Source organism: Chenopodium album, chromosome 8 (assembly GCF_948465745.1).
Source record: "Chenopodium album chromosome 8, dcCheAlbu1.1, whole genome shotgun sequence".
Lineage (NCBI taxonomy): Eukaryota > Viridiplantae > Streptophyta > Magnoliopsida > Caryophyllales > Amaranthaceae > Chenopodium > Chenopodium album.
In genome coordinates, this window is record NC_137841.1 from 71665728 (window position 1) to 71679269 (window position 13542).

Here is a 13542-nt window from a genome sequence, read left to right on the forward strand (position 1 = left end):
CTTTAGTTAATGGATCCGCAATATTCTTTTCGGACTTAACATAGTCCAGTGATATCACCCCTTCACACAACAAATTTCTGACTGCTTTATGCCTCAGACGGATGTGTCTCTTCTTCCCATTATAGGCATGGTTGTGTGCAACAGCAATAGCAGCTTGCGAATCACAATGAAGTGCAACTGAAGGAGCTGGCTTCCCCCACATTGGAATATCTGCAAGCATGTTCCTCAACCATTCTGCCTCATGACCTGCCAATTCAAGAGCAATAAACTCAGATTCCATAGTAGACATAGCAGTACAAGATTGCTTACAAGATTTCCAGGATACGGCTCCACCCCCAAGGGTGAAGACATAGCCACTAGTGGAGTTAACTTCATCATTATCGGATACCCAGTTGGCATCACAAAAACCCTCCAAAACTCCAGGAAATTTGGAGTAGTGCAAACACCAATCCATAGTACCCTTAAGGTACCTAAGCAACCTCCTTAGAGCAATCCAATGATCACTGCTTGGATTATGAGTGTACCTGCTCAACCTACTAACAGAATAAGCAATGTCAGGTCTAGTGTAGTTCATAAGAAACATAACACTACCAATAATTCTAGCATATTCAGACTGATTAACTAGATTACCATTATTTTTCTTTAGGTGGAAACTTGGGTCATAGGGAGTCTTAACTAGATCGACATTAAATGAGTCAAACTTTTTAAGAAGTTTTTCAACATAGTGTGACTGATTAAGACAGATGTCATTTGGAGTCCTTTTGATTTTAACTCCCAAAATCACATCTGCCTCACCCATGTCTTTCATTTCAAAATTCGAACTCAAAAACTGTTTTGTCTCTTTTACACGATCCAAGTTAGTCCCAAAAATCAACATATCATCCACATAAAGACAAATAAATACACAACCATGACTATCATGCTTAAAATAAACACAAGAGTCACCTTCATTAACATGAAAACCATTACCAGTCATAGTCTTATCGAATTTTTCATGCCATTGCTTTGGAGCTTGCTTAAGCCCATACAATGACTTGACTAACTTACAAACCTTTTCCTCTTGTCCTGGAACAACGAACCCTTCAGGTTGGACCATGTAAATCTCCTCATCCAAGTCACCATTCAAAAATGTAGTTTTAACATCCATTTGATGAACAACAAGATCAAAAATGCAAGCAAGAGCAATTAAAGTCCTAATGGTTGCAATTTTAGTAACAGGGGAGTAAGTATCAAAATAATCAATGCCAAACTTTTGAGTAAAACCCCTTATCACTATCCTTGCCTTTATACTTGTCTATGGATCCATCGGCCTTTAACTTTTTCCGAAAGATCCATTTACAAGTAATGGGCTTACAACCTCTAGGAAGTTCAACCAATTCCCAAGTGTTATTATTGAGAATTGATTGTAACTCACTATCAATTGCTTCTTTCCAAAAAACAGCATCAACTGACCTCATTGCCTCATCATAGGTTCTTGGATCATCTTCCAAAACAAAAAAATGCACAAAATCATCATCAATTAAGGAAGATTCAGATAAACAGGAAGTAATAAAATCAGGACCAAAACTGTTTTCCTTTCTTGCCCTTTTGCTTCTCCTTGGCTCCAAAACAGAATCATCGTTAGTAATAGGAGCATTAGCAATAGGTAAACTAATAGAACTACTAGCATGCAATTCACTATCATTAGAAGGAGACATTTTCAAAGGAAAAATGTTCTCAAAGAACCCAGCATCTCTTGCTTCAATGATATGACCACCTGCATAAGAGTTGTTAGCACCTTTAACAAAGAAACGATAAGCTGCACTTTGATAAGCATAGCCAATAAAAATAGCATCAACAGTTTTGGGACCAATTTTATCCCTCTTGAAACTAGGTATGCCTACTTTTGCTAGGCACCCCCACACTTTCAAGTATTTCAGGTTTGGCACTCGACCCTTCCATATTTCGTATGGAGTCTTGTCAAGCTTCTTGTGAGGAACCCTGTTCAAAACATGACAAGCAGAAAGAATAGCCTCCCCCCACATGTTATTAGGAAGCCCAGAACTAATAAGCATAGAATTCATCATATTCTTTAAAGTTCTATTTTTCCTTTCAGCTATACCGTTTTGTTCGGGTGAATAGGGAGCCGTCGTCTCATGAACAATGCCAAGTTGCTCACAAAATGCCTTAAGAGTGTCAGGGTTGTACTCACCACCCCTATCACTCCTAACCCTCTTGATCTTTTTGTCCAACTGGTTTTCTACCTCAGCTTTATATTTGAGGAACATTTCCTCAGCTTCGTCCTTAGACCTGAGAAGATAAACCATGCAAAAACGTGAACAATCATCAACAAAAGTAATATAATACTTTTTACCCCCTCTACTTTCGTGATTATTAAAATCACCTAAGTCACTATGAACAAGTTCTAGTACTTCAGTCTGTCTATCTACTGATTTAAATGGCATCTTAGTGAATTTGGCTTCAACACAAACTTGACATTTCGAAAAATCAGTGTTAGAAAAACTTGGAATCAAATTTAAGTGTTTAAGCCTTTTAACAGAATCAATATTAACGTGACCTAATCTAGCATGCCATAAATCAATAGACTCAGCAATATAAGCAGAAGAAGTACTAGCATTCTTATTCATAGTGTCAACTTTAACATCAAGAGTAAAAAGCCCCCCATTACAAAAGCCCTTCCCCACAAATTCCCCGTTGCGAGTAAGAACTAATCTATCATAATCAAAGGAGAGCTTCAGTCCAGCTTTCATGAGCAAACTGCCAGAAATTAAATTCCTGCGCATTTCTGGAACATGCAAAACATTAGTGAGAGTAAGCAATTATCCAGAAGTGAGAGTGAGAGCGATCTTCCCTTTGCCTTGGATAGAAGCAGAAGTTGAGTTGCCCATGAAGACATTTTCACCTTCAACCTTGTCATAGGTAGTGAACATGTCCTTGTTGGCGCAGATGTGCCTGGTAGCTCCAGTGTCAACAATCCACTCAGCAGCATTACCTGTAAAGTTAGCTTCTAAAACAACAGCAACAATAACATCATAATCCTCAATAAGATTTGCTTGACTTTCCCCATTCTTCTTCTTGACCCTACAATCTTTAGCTCTGTGACCAGTCAAACCACACTCATAACAGATTCCCTTAAACTTGTACTTCTGAATTTTCCCATTAGGCTTAAGGTTACTGTTTTTGGCTTTGGACTGGTTGTTTGATTTGGGTTCAACAAGGTTGGCTTTGGCAGAAGAAGAGGAAGGAAAAACAGAAGGGGTTTTGTCTTTGATATGGTTTTCCTCCTCGATTTTGAAGTGGGCAGCAAGTTCCTCTAAGGTTAGGTCTTTCTTTTTGTGCATGAGTTGGTTACAAAAATCCTTCCAAGAGGGAGGGAGTTTCTCAATCAGAACAATAGCAAGGGTAGTATCACAAATAGACAGACCTTCAGCAGCCATATTAATACAAACACTCTCATAAGCATGAATCTGATCAATAATAGGCTTATCATCAACAACTTGAAAACTTAACCACTTACTAACACAATAACGTTTAGTACCAGCATCATCAGTTCCATATTTTTTCTCTAAAGCATCCCAAATATCCTTAGCATGATAAAAACCCATATAAATATCCAACAGACTATTCGACATATAATGCAACAACATGCCCTTACAGGTTCTATCATCCTTAGCAAACTTAACATCACTTTCAGACAAATTATCCTTATCATCAGGTTCAACAATATCATCAAGAACATATGCAACATTAATTTGCTCCAAATAAAAACGCATCCTAACATCCCAACGTTTATAATTCTTTCCATCAAGAGGTTCTAACTTAGACATATTCGTCTTTTAGATTGTTATACTAATAAGCAATAAAACAGAATTAACTTATCTCTTGATGCGTGAACCAAACTGACAATAGCCGCGTCGTGGAGAACCACTGACCTAAAAGACGATTCCGCGCTACCTCCCGGTGCAGTAGACAGTTGCGGTCGCCCTCCAGGATAAGCACGGCGCCGGAGTTTATGTGCACTCACAAACCCGACTGGAACTTAGAATACTTGCCCAGAAAACAGAACGAGGAGAACATGTGTTTTGATAATTTTAGAGAAGAGAGAAGACTGATTGTGTTGTGTGTTTAGACTGAGAAAACCACTGAGTATTTATAGGCTGAAGAGGAAAAATGGGAAGCATAAAAGGTGGGAAGAATCTGGCCAAGAAAATGACCAGATTAATTTAGTCAGTCAACAACCGAGGCAAGAAACAAGGAATTAATCAGTCAGCTACAATCAAGGAATTAATGATTGAATTAATTCCGTAATCCCAACAGTCAGAAAAGAATAATCCCAACAGACAAAAAGAAATATTCTGTTTAGCAAAGAAAGGGAAATAAAATTTCTCCAAAAAGATAACAAGGACCCACGCCCACGCATCGCATTCCCCAAGTCCCGAGGCCCGAGCCCTAGCCGACCCGGCCCAGCCCGGCTCGGCGCGCGCGCGCGTGTGTGTGTGGAGTAACACACACCTCCAACTCACTCAACTAAGTAGTGATAAAGCACTACAATATAAAAACAAGGAAACACCTCACTCCCCAATCAATGTGGGACTTTGCTTTTCCCCAACACTCTTGTTTTTTTTTTATATCAAGAACTTCCAACAGGCAGGGTTGTCGGCATTTTTCCAGGGAGGGGGTGGGGCGTTTTCCGGCAAAAGGAAGGGAGGTGGGAGTGTTTCCCAGTGGAAGAAGGGAGAACTGGTGGTGGTTTTATTTTACTATTATTTTTTCATTTATTTCTAAAATTATTTGTTTAAAAAAAAAAACAATTATATTGAAGGCTGACATGTATTAGCAAGTGACCTGCTGTTACATATTTGGTAACCTATAGGGCCTAATAAAAGTATATAACCTCCAAAGTTCAGATTATTAAGAAATAAATCATAGTTGGAATTAATAAAAGTAAATGGCCCAAATTGAGATTAATAATAACAAATTTTTCAAATAAAAAAAGTTGGTTGTTTGGATAAGCATTGTAAGGTCAATAAATTAAATAAGGTGTTGTGGTTAGCAATTGGCCTTTATGGTCCATTGTCGATCATACTAAATGAAGCCCGTGCGATGCACGGTTTGTTTGATTTTTTTAAAATAATGTTTTTTTTTGTATTTATGAGCCTAAAATTTGTTATATATTTAGATAAAATTCCTAATATTAAAAGATAATATATAATATTTAATTAATTAAACTTAAAAATCTCATTCGCCAATTTTTCTTACATGGAATTTAAATTATTTAATTCTAAAAGAAATTAATAATCTCTTATTTAATTGGCTACTACTAAGATTTATAATCCTACATGGCGCGCTGAAAAAATTAGATCCTACGTGGCTCTCTAAAAACTCAGGAAAAAACTCCCCGTTATATATATATATATATATATATATATATATATATATATATATATATATATATATATATATATATATATATATATATATATATATATATATATATATATGTTATATGTTAAAAATAAAAATTACGGATATCCTCCTTTTTTTTTCCTCCTTTCTCTCTCCAAAACCCTCGCCTCCATTGTTGAATTTTGAAGGGGCTTTCATCGATTTTAATCGGTGGAAAGCCCCAATCATTGTTTCTTTATTGTTTTTTTAGGTTTATAATAATACTTCCTCCTTTTGGGAGGAACTTTTCTCCCTCGAAAGAAAGGGTTTCCGATCTCCTTCGAAAGACAAGGGTTTTTCGACCTCATTCGAAAGACAAGGTTTGTCTCCTCTTTTTCAAGGGAGAAATTTCTTAGTTTTGAATCCATGGTAGCAGATCTAATGGATTGTCGTGAAATTATTTCGTTGGTGAAAAAGTTATCAAGTTTTCGAATACAAACAGATGAATCAGAAGGAAATCATCCTCACGGCTACAAAGGATCGTTAGATTGTCTCTCCAACAAGGCTGTAATTTTCAGCGATATAAGCGGGAGATGCTCCGCAGTGCAAGATCTACTCGACATCGTAGTTTTTATGAAGGAAAATTCTATTTGATTCAATATCTTATGTATTTGTCAACGTCGAATCTCTACTGTAAATGTCGTATGACTTTTAATTAATGAAATATTTTTGCTATTAAAAAAAAAACAAATAATATGGTCTTTTATTTAGTAATAAAGGCAACAAGCTTCGCCACATTTGATTCGCCAGTGTTGAGTAATTAGGTTTTGATGATTGTAAACTAATGATGATTATCTATCTAATGTGTTTGTTAAGTTGTGCATAGAAAGAACAAGTTATACTTGGAACAGGATACAAGGAACCTGAGCAGTCACATATATATATATATATATAAGGAACCTGAGCAATATATGATAAACAATAGAGAAACAAGAACAATGATGAGTGTTATGGTTGATAAACATGATGATGGCTAAAGAACCATGAAGGTAACTATGTAAATAGGTGTTTGCATATGTTAGCTTCATAAGGTAAGTACACTATGCATACATGAGTTGTATATGTGTAGGAGTATTTACATAAGCTTTAAGTTTAATTAGTTCTCTCACTTGAAGTTTGTTTATGACAAACAAACTTCAATCTAATGTTTCTCTTAAGTGTTTATGTGAAGACAGGAACTGACTTAGGTGAAGTCAATGGGTTGGAACATAGAAGACTTCAAGAGGAACAAGAGAGAATGAATGAATCTAAAGCAGGTTCTCCCATGAGAACCAAACCACGAAGGAACCTGAAGGTATTCTCTAACAAGATCCAGAAGGAACTTTCGGCAGGCTTTCCCACGAAAGCCGGAGCATGTTCCCTAACAGGTACATGAAGAGTTCCATGTTCCCTAACAGGTACATGAAGAGTTCCCTAACAGGAACTTAGTTCTCTAACAAGAACTATCTAAGTTCCCTAACAAGAACTTGCCCCGAGATATAGAATACATCAATATTACAAGATTCCAGAACAAGTGTTTCAAAGAAACAACATGAAGACGGAGAAATCGAAGTATGTCGCTCTAGGATTCATGTAAGTATGTTGGACATAAAAGTCAGTCTGGAACAAGTCTAAAGAACCAAGGTGAACTCATGATAGTCAATGAAATTAGAGTTACTGACTTGTCAGGAACTCAGAGACTGTCAGAGTTCCAGAACCTAATCGGAACTTAGGTCTGCACGTCGTTAAAGGTCGCAGCTCGAATTTAATGATATAAATATTTACCTAATACGTGCATATCTTTTAGGGATTTGGTTTTACAGAATAAAAATATTTATTTTCTAATAAATCCCTTTTGGAAAAAGATAAGTTATTTTTGGAAAATATTTTCAGTAAAATAAGTTTTAAATAAAATCTAATTTTATGGCAAGTACATCTTTTGTTGAAAGATATAGTAAATATATCTTTTGTAAAAAGATATGGTAAGTTTATGTTTTATAAAAAGATATGGCAAGTATATCTTTTGTAAAAAGATATGGTAAGTATATCTTTTGTTAAAAGATATATTAGTATATTTGAAAAATATAAGATTTAGATAAAATCTGATTTTATGGTAAATATATCTCATTATTATTGATAGAATATATTCTTAACAAAAGATATATTTTTGGAAAACTTATTTTTGGAAAATATTTTTTATTTCTATCTTTTAATAAAACTTATCTTTTATGAAAAGAATAATTTGGGTGTACTATAAATATGCTCATATGTTTCATTTAAAGTTGAGGCTGATGAAGCTTAGTGGTCGTGCTTAATGGTTTCATCCTTCACCACGAAGCTAAGTCAAACCTCCAGGTCGAAGTTCCAGTCAGGTTCCAGTTACAGTTCGTCCAGTAAGTTCCAGACAAATCTCGAGTGTCCAACATATTAGTTTTATCTCTTTATTCATTGGTATGTATTTAGAGTTATTCTTTAAGAGCTTGTAATTGGGAAAAAGGGTTTTGAGTGTTTTATGTATTGGGGTGTGAGAGTTCATGAGGATTCTCGTTATAATTGTAAGAGTGCAATGTGTAAGCTTCTAGGTGAAGCTGTGAGTCTTGTACTTAGGTGGTACAAGTATTTAGTGCTTTGGCAGTACGTGTAGTACTTTGGTGGTACGAGTGAATCTAAGTGTGGTACTTAGATTGGGTAGGTTAGGGTCTTATCAAGTAGCAAGTCCAGTGAGGAACTTGTGAAATAAAGGTCCGTGTCTAATAGGTTGTAACTTGGTGTTTGCCCTATTATAGTGAAATGGTTTGTGTTTGAAATCCCTAAGGTAGGGTCGAGGTTTTACTTCCAGTTGGGCCCTAGATGGTTTCCTCGTAAAATCCGCTTTGCATTGTCTAAGTTCCTAACAGCAATCAGTTTTATATTCCGCGAAAAGTAGGCACTAGGAACATACTACAATTCACCCCCCCCCCCTCTTGTAGTATTTCATCCGAATTAACAGCCAGGCTAAAAAGTGTAGGAAGCTAGTTTAAATAAAATACAATATTGTACAAGACTACAAGTGGAATTTGTTGAAGGATTGAAAATAATTAAGACAAAAACTTTTCTTAAAAATAAAAATAATAAGACAAAAACCTTACTGAGTGAACATGCATATTTATTAACTTTGATGGTACAGTAATAGAGTAGTTTCATTAAAAACTTTCTTTTAATTAGTCATTTTATCTGAATACGTGTATAACATTTTATTTTCTATGTGCCTAAAAAAATCATTTTACTTTTTATGTGGTCATCGGTGCTGCGGTACAGCCGTATGAATGGGACATTTGGTGCACCCAATCTCACGAAAGCCAAGGACCAATGATATTGATTAGAATACTTATCTTAGGATGAAAATTGAAGTCATAAATTAGAACAGCTTAAAAATCACTTAACGACGACTAATGCTGCCAGTCTACTACGGAGTATAATATCAGCAATGTGCCAATGTACATAACTTAAGATGAAACTATCCACAATCAGTACACAAAATAATAATTAAAAAAATGCTAAACTTATTGCAATCCTTCTCCTACATTATTAGCCTTGTTACACTAACAGCCCTACTAATCACACCAAGCAGTTGCAAGACTAACAATTACCTCATCAACTGCGGAGCACCCACCACAACCTCCGCCGATAACCAAACATGGTACACCGATGAAAACCCAACTTTCGCGCCTTCGACATCCTACAAAGACAACACGAAAGTAGCCCACGTCACCAATAATGAGGATCCATCCTATTCAGGCAAACCCCCTTGTAGCGGAGCTCGCATTTTCCATTCACCTTTCACTTACTCCTTCCCCGTCTCACCCGGCCCTAAAATCGTGCGCCTTTACTTCTATACTTCTGCCACCTACGACAATACCTCCGTTGATAACTTCTTTCTAACTCTAAAGGCCGACGGAGGCAATGGTTCCTTCACCCTTTTAGATAACTTTAGCGCTTATCTTCACCAACAATTCTTCAAGAACTCTATTCCTTATCCTATTGTTGTGAAAGAGTTCCTTGTTATGGCTACCTCCTCGCGGCTCAACCTTACCTTTTCACCCACATTGACGGGCTCTTTGGCCTTTGTCAATGGCATTGAGATCATCGCGGTGCCAGACAACCTCTACGATTATTTCAACCCCCAATCTTCTGATGAAACATCATCTTCCAACAGGTATACAAAGTTTCAGACTCTAGTAGATTAAAATTAAAATAACACTCCGTATCTTTGTTCATTCTTTGGTAGTTGACATGTTTTAAATGTTGACACTATTCATAAATTCTACTTTAATTTAATTTAGAATTTTGATAAATATAGTGAAATGTGAATTTGTATAAATTGTTTTTATATATGTTTTCAAAATGTCAACTTATTAATTAAATTTCTAATTATTGATGATTGAAAATAATAATGGGTGAACTTGTACATTGATAACCATAATAAACAAAAGGATAAACTAAAAAAACAAAGGAAATACTTTGTCAATGTATATATACACATTTATGTCTTCGAGTAATGGACACTTCAAATATATTTGTATGTTTGGTAATGCAATCCCTTTGATGATTATATTTCAAATAACTAAATTTTTTACAAATAAAGTAGTTAAAAAAAAAAAAAAATTCCCTCGCAACTAAATTAAGGCTTGTTCATATTTACTAAATTGGGCTGAACTGAACTAATTAGATTTGAAGTGAACTGAGCTGAACTGAACTGATTGGAGCAAAACTAAAATGAATATATTATGATAGAGGGAAATTATGAGCTGAACTAATTGGAGCTGAGCTGAACTGAACTGAAATTAAGTAAATGTGAACATGCCTTTAATGAATCAAATAAATACGAGTACTTGTATAATCTATAAGTACCTTCAACTTCCCTTTATACATGCTTTGCAATGTTTGGAAATTTACAATATTTACTCGTATATTATTCTATTTGACCTCTTTGTTTATGTATATGTGGAGCAAAATATAATCATATACATAAAGTCTATCCCAATTTAAATCTTCATAGTACCTAGCTAGGTTTTTACATTTTTGGAATTTAGAGATATAATTGGTCGAAACTATACATTGACAAACGTAAAAACTAAAAATGCGTTGAAACTAATTGAGAACGGATGATTGAAATATTTATTTACATAACCTAATAAAATTAATCTAAGTGATTATATTTTTACATAGGTCTCCACCGATAGGCTGTGTCCCAGCAAAGACTAACGTGGGCAGTCAAATACCATTCTCAATCTTAAGGCCAACAGCCTTAGAGACAGTGAGACGACTAAATGTTGGTGGCAGTGACGTGATTTCGGAAATGGACTCCGGCGGAATGTCACGGACATGGTATAACGACGATAACTACATCGGCGGGAATTTCAAAGGTGCGATCCCTAACCCAAACAGAACCCTGATAACGGACATCTCTTACACAATAGTGCCCAAATACACTGCACCCAACCTCGTGTACTGGACAGCCAGGGTCATGGGTCCTCACAATAACATCTTTAAGTTGAAGAACAATATTACATGGGCATTTTCTGTGGATTCTGGGTTTGACTACCTGATTAGGCTCCATTTTTGTGAGATTGATCCTAGTGTTACAAATAGACGTCAAAGAGAGTTTGAAGTTTTGGTAAATAATGAGCAGGCTGATAATGAGGTTGACCCCTTCCACTTGGGTAACAATTCGCGGTCGACTCCGGTGTGTAAGGACTATGTGACTTCCATATATGAGGGTTCAAGCAAAGCTAGTCTATCAATTACTCTTCGTCCAGATATTGGAAGTTATCTCACGTAAGTTTGTTTATTCAATTTTTTTTCAAATTTTAATCTGATAATATTTTCTAAAAAATAATATCTAAGATAAGTTTAAGTGATGGGTAAGTCTTGTATGTGGCTAGCCACACGGTGTGGCAACATTAATTTATAAGAGTAATCTTAAAATCTCTAAATCAACCAATTATCTTTAGTCATTTTTTATTATTTTTATTTTGACGGGTTAGTCTTAAATAATTGCCTTTAGGTATCATGATGTGATATTAAATGGATTGGAAATTTTCAAGATGAGTCAACCAAATGGGAATCTTGCTGGGCCAAATCCTGTTCTCCCCGACGATCCAAATAGGCCCAATAAGCCAAATTCGTTACCACCAAGAGGTGGTACAAACTCTAATCACTTAGTTGAAATTCTGGTTGGTGTGCTAGGCAGCGTTGTTTTCATAGCCTTAGTCATTGCATCGGCATTTTGTTGGTTGTTGCGGGAATCAAGCCAAAATGACTGTAAGAGGCTCTTTCCATCTAATGGCTCCGGATTCTCCTCCACCAGCAGCGGCGGCTCCTCATTACCGTCTCATCTTTGCCACTGCTTCACGTTGCAGCAGATCATGGTCGCAACAAACAACTTTGATGATCATTTTGTCATTGGCGTGGGTGGATTTGGTAAGGTATACAAAGGATCCATTACAATAAATGGTAAGTTCATCAGTATATATGATTAATGATTATACTATTTTTTTTTATTATTTTTTTTAACAATTCATTTGCATACATCTAATACAAAATTGTTTATCAAGAGGAGCCCTTGTAGTATAATAATTAAAAAGCTTTTTTGACTTTTTCAACCAAGAAAAAACACAAAATTGTTTTATATCACCAAACTTTTAAAAGTTTTATTTTACCTCCAACTAAAAATTTAAAATTTGTTTTTCACCACATACAGTCAAAATATTAAAGTTATAATGTCAAGTGTTGTTGTCTCGTGGTATGACTAAAAGTTTAGCTTTATATATTAGTAATTGATCATCAAATTCATGCGTACAAATTACTTAGCACTGTATTAACGATACTTGTTGCAGGTGGAACTGAAATCATGGTCGCAATCAAGCGACTAAACCCATCATCTAAGCAAGGGGCTCTTGAGTTCCACACGGAGATTGTGATGCTAACAACACTTAGACACGTGCATTTGGTGTCATTGATCGGATTTTGTGACGAGAATGGTGAAATGGTTTTAGTCTATGACTACATGCCTCTAGGAACCCTTCAGGATCATCTCTACCATAAATATTCTAATAGACACGATGACAAAATGGACACCCCAATATATGCTCCCATGTCTTGGAAGCAACGACTCTTGACCTGCATCGGGGCAGCACGAGGCTTACACTATCTACACACGGGTACAGGGAGGGTTATCATCCACCGCGATGTTAAGTCCACCAACATCCTCCTAGACAAGAACTGGATAGCCAAAGTCTCCGACTTTGGCATATCCAAAGTAGGCCCCTCTATGAAAGAAGGGGCTCCTACATATGTTAGTACAATAGTAAAGGGTAGCATTGGTTACCTAGATCCAGAGTATATTCGGCTGAAGCAACTCACAGAAAAGTCCGATGTGTACTCATTTGGAGTAGTGCTATTCGAGGTCCTATGTGCTCGGCCTGCAATGATGCCCTTATTGCCAAACGAACAAGTCAATTTGGCTAGGTATGCAAAAAGATGCTACGAAGAAGGTACCCTTCATGAAATTGTTGACCCTAATGTAAGGGGCGAGATTGCACCAGTGTGTCTAAGGAAGTTCGGAGAGATTGCTGAGATGTGTGTGCGTGATCAAGGGAGCGAACGACCCTCAATGGAAGAGGTAGTATGGTACCTGGAGTTTGCATTGAAGCTTCAAGAAACTGATGAAAACAACAATGAAATTACTACTAGTAGTATTATTCCTAATGTTGACAATGACAATGGAATGCGTCGTACTACCAGTGATTTTGAGTTGATCACCACCTCATAGGAAATAATAATCTCATCCCAAACTAGTTCTAATAATCCTATTATAACTACATACATTTATACATCCCAAAGTAGTTCTCTTTATATCGTTATCATAATTAAATTGTAGGTAGTCAACATTGCATAATCAAACTACAAACTATTGGATGAGGCAAGCACTATTTTTTTCCCCTTCGGATGATATATTATCCGTCTGTTTATTTGATATGATTAATTGGTTGGATGATATTATTAATTGTATAAATGATATGATACATTTGTTGGATGATTATTTGTATAGATGATATCATATATTTTTTTGGATGA

General features: G+C 36.0%; 1 protein-coding gene across 1 annotated transcript; it reads left to right on the plus strand.

Annotated features, from left to right (window-relative positions):
• The first annotated feature begins 8915 nt into the window (after positions 1–8915).
• LOC145642239 (receptor-like protein kinase FERONIA) lies at positions 8916–13542 on the plus strand. The gene is made up of 4 exons (XM_081693349.1): positions 8916–9619; positions 10633–11241; positions 11471–11919; positions 12303–13542. The coding sequence occupies exons 1-4, from the start codon at positions 8958–8960 to the stop codon at positions 13235–13237; spliced, it is 2655 nt and encodes an 884-aa protein (XP_081549475.1). The 5' UTR covers positions 8916–8957; the 3' UTR covers positions 13238–13542.

Bases quoted from the DNA above. Each gene is read 5' to 3' on its own strand.
- LOC145642239 (XM_081693349.1), top strand. From the start codon at position 8,958: ATGCTAAACTTATTGCAATCCTTCTCCTACATTATTAGCCTTGTTACA. The intron at 9,620-10,632 runs GTATACAAAGTT...ATTTTTACATAG, and splicing joins GAAACATCATCTTCCAACAG to GTCTCCACCGATAGGCTGTG. The intron at 11,242-11,470 runs GTAAGTTTGTTT...AATTGCCTTTAG, and splicing joins GATATTGGAAGTTATCTCAC to GTATCATGATGTGATATTAA.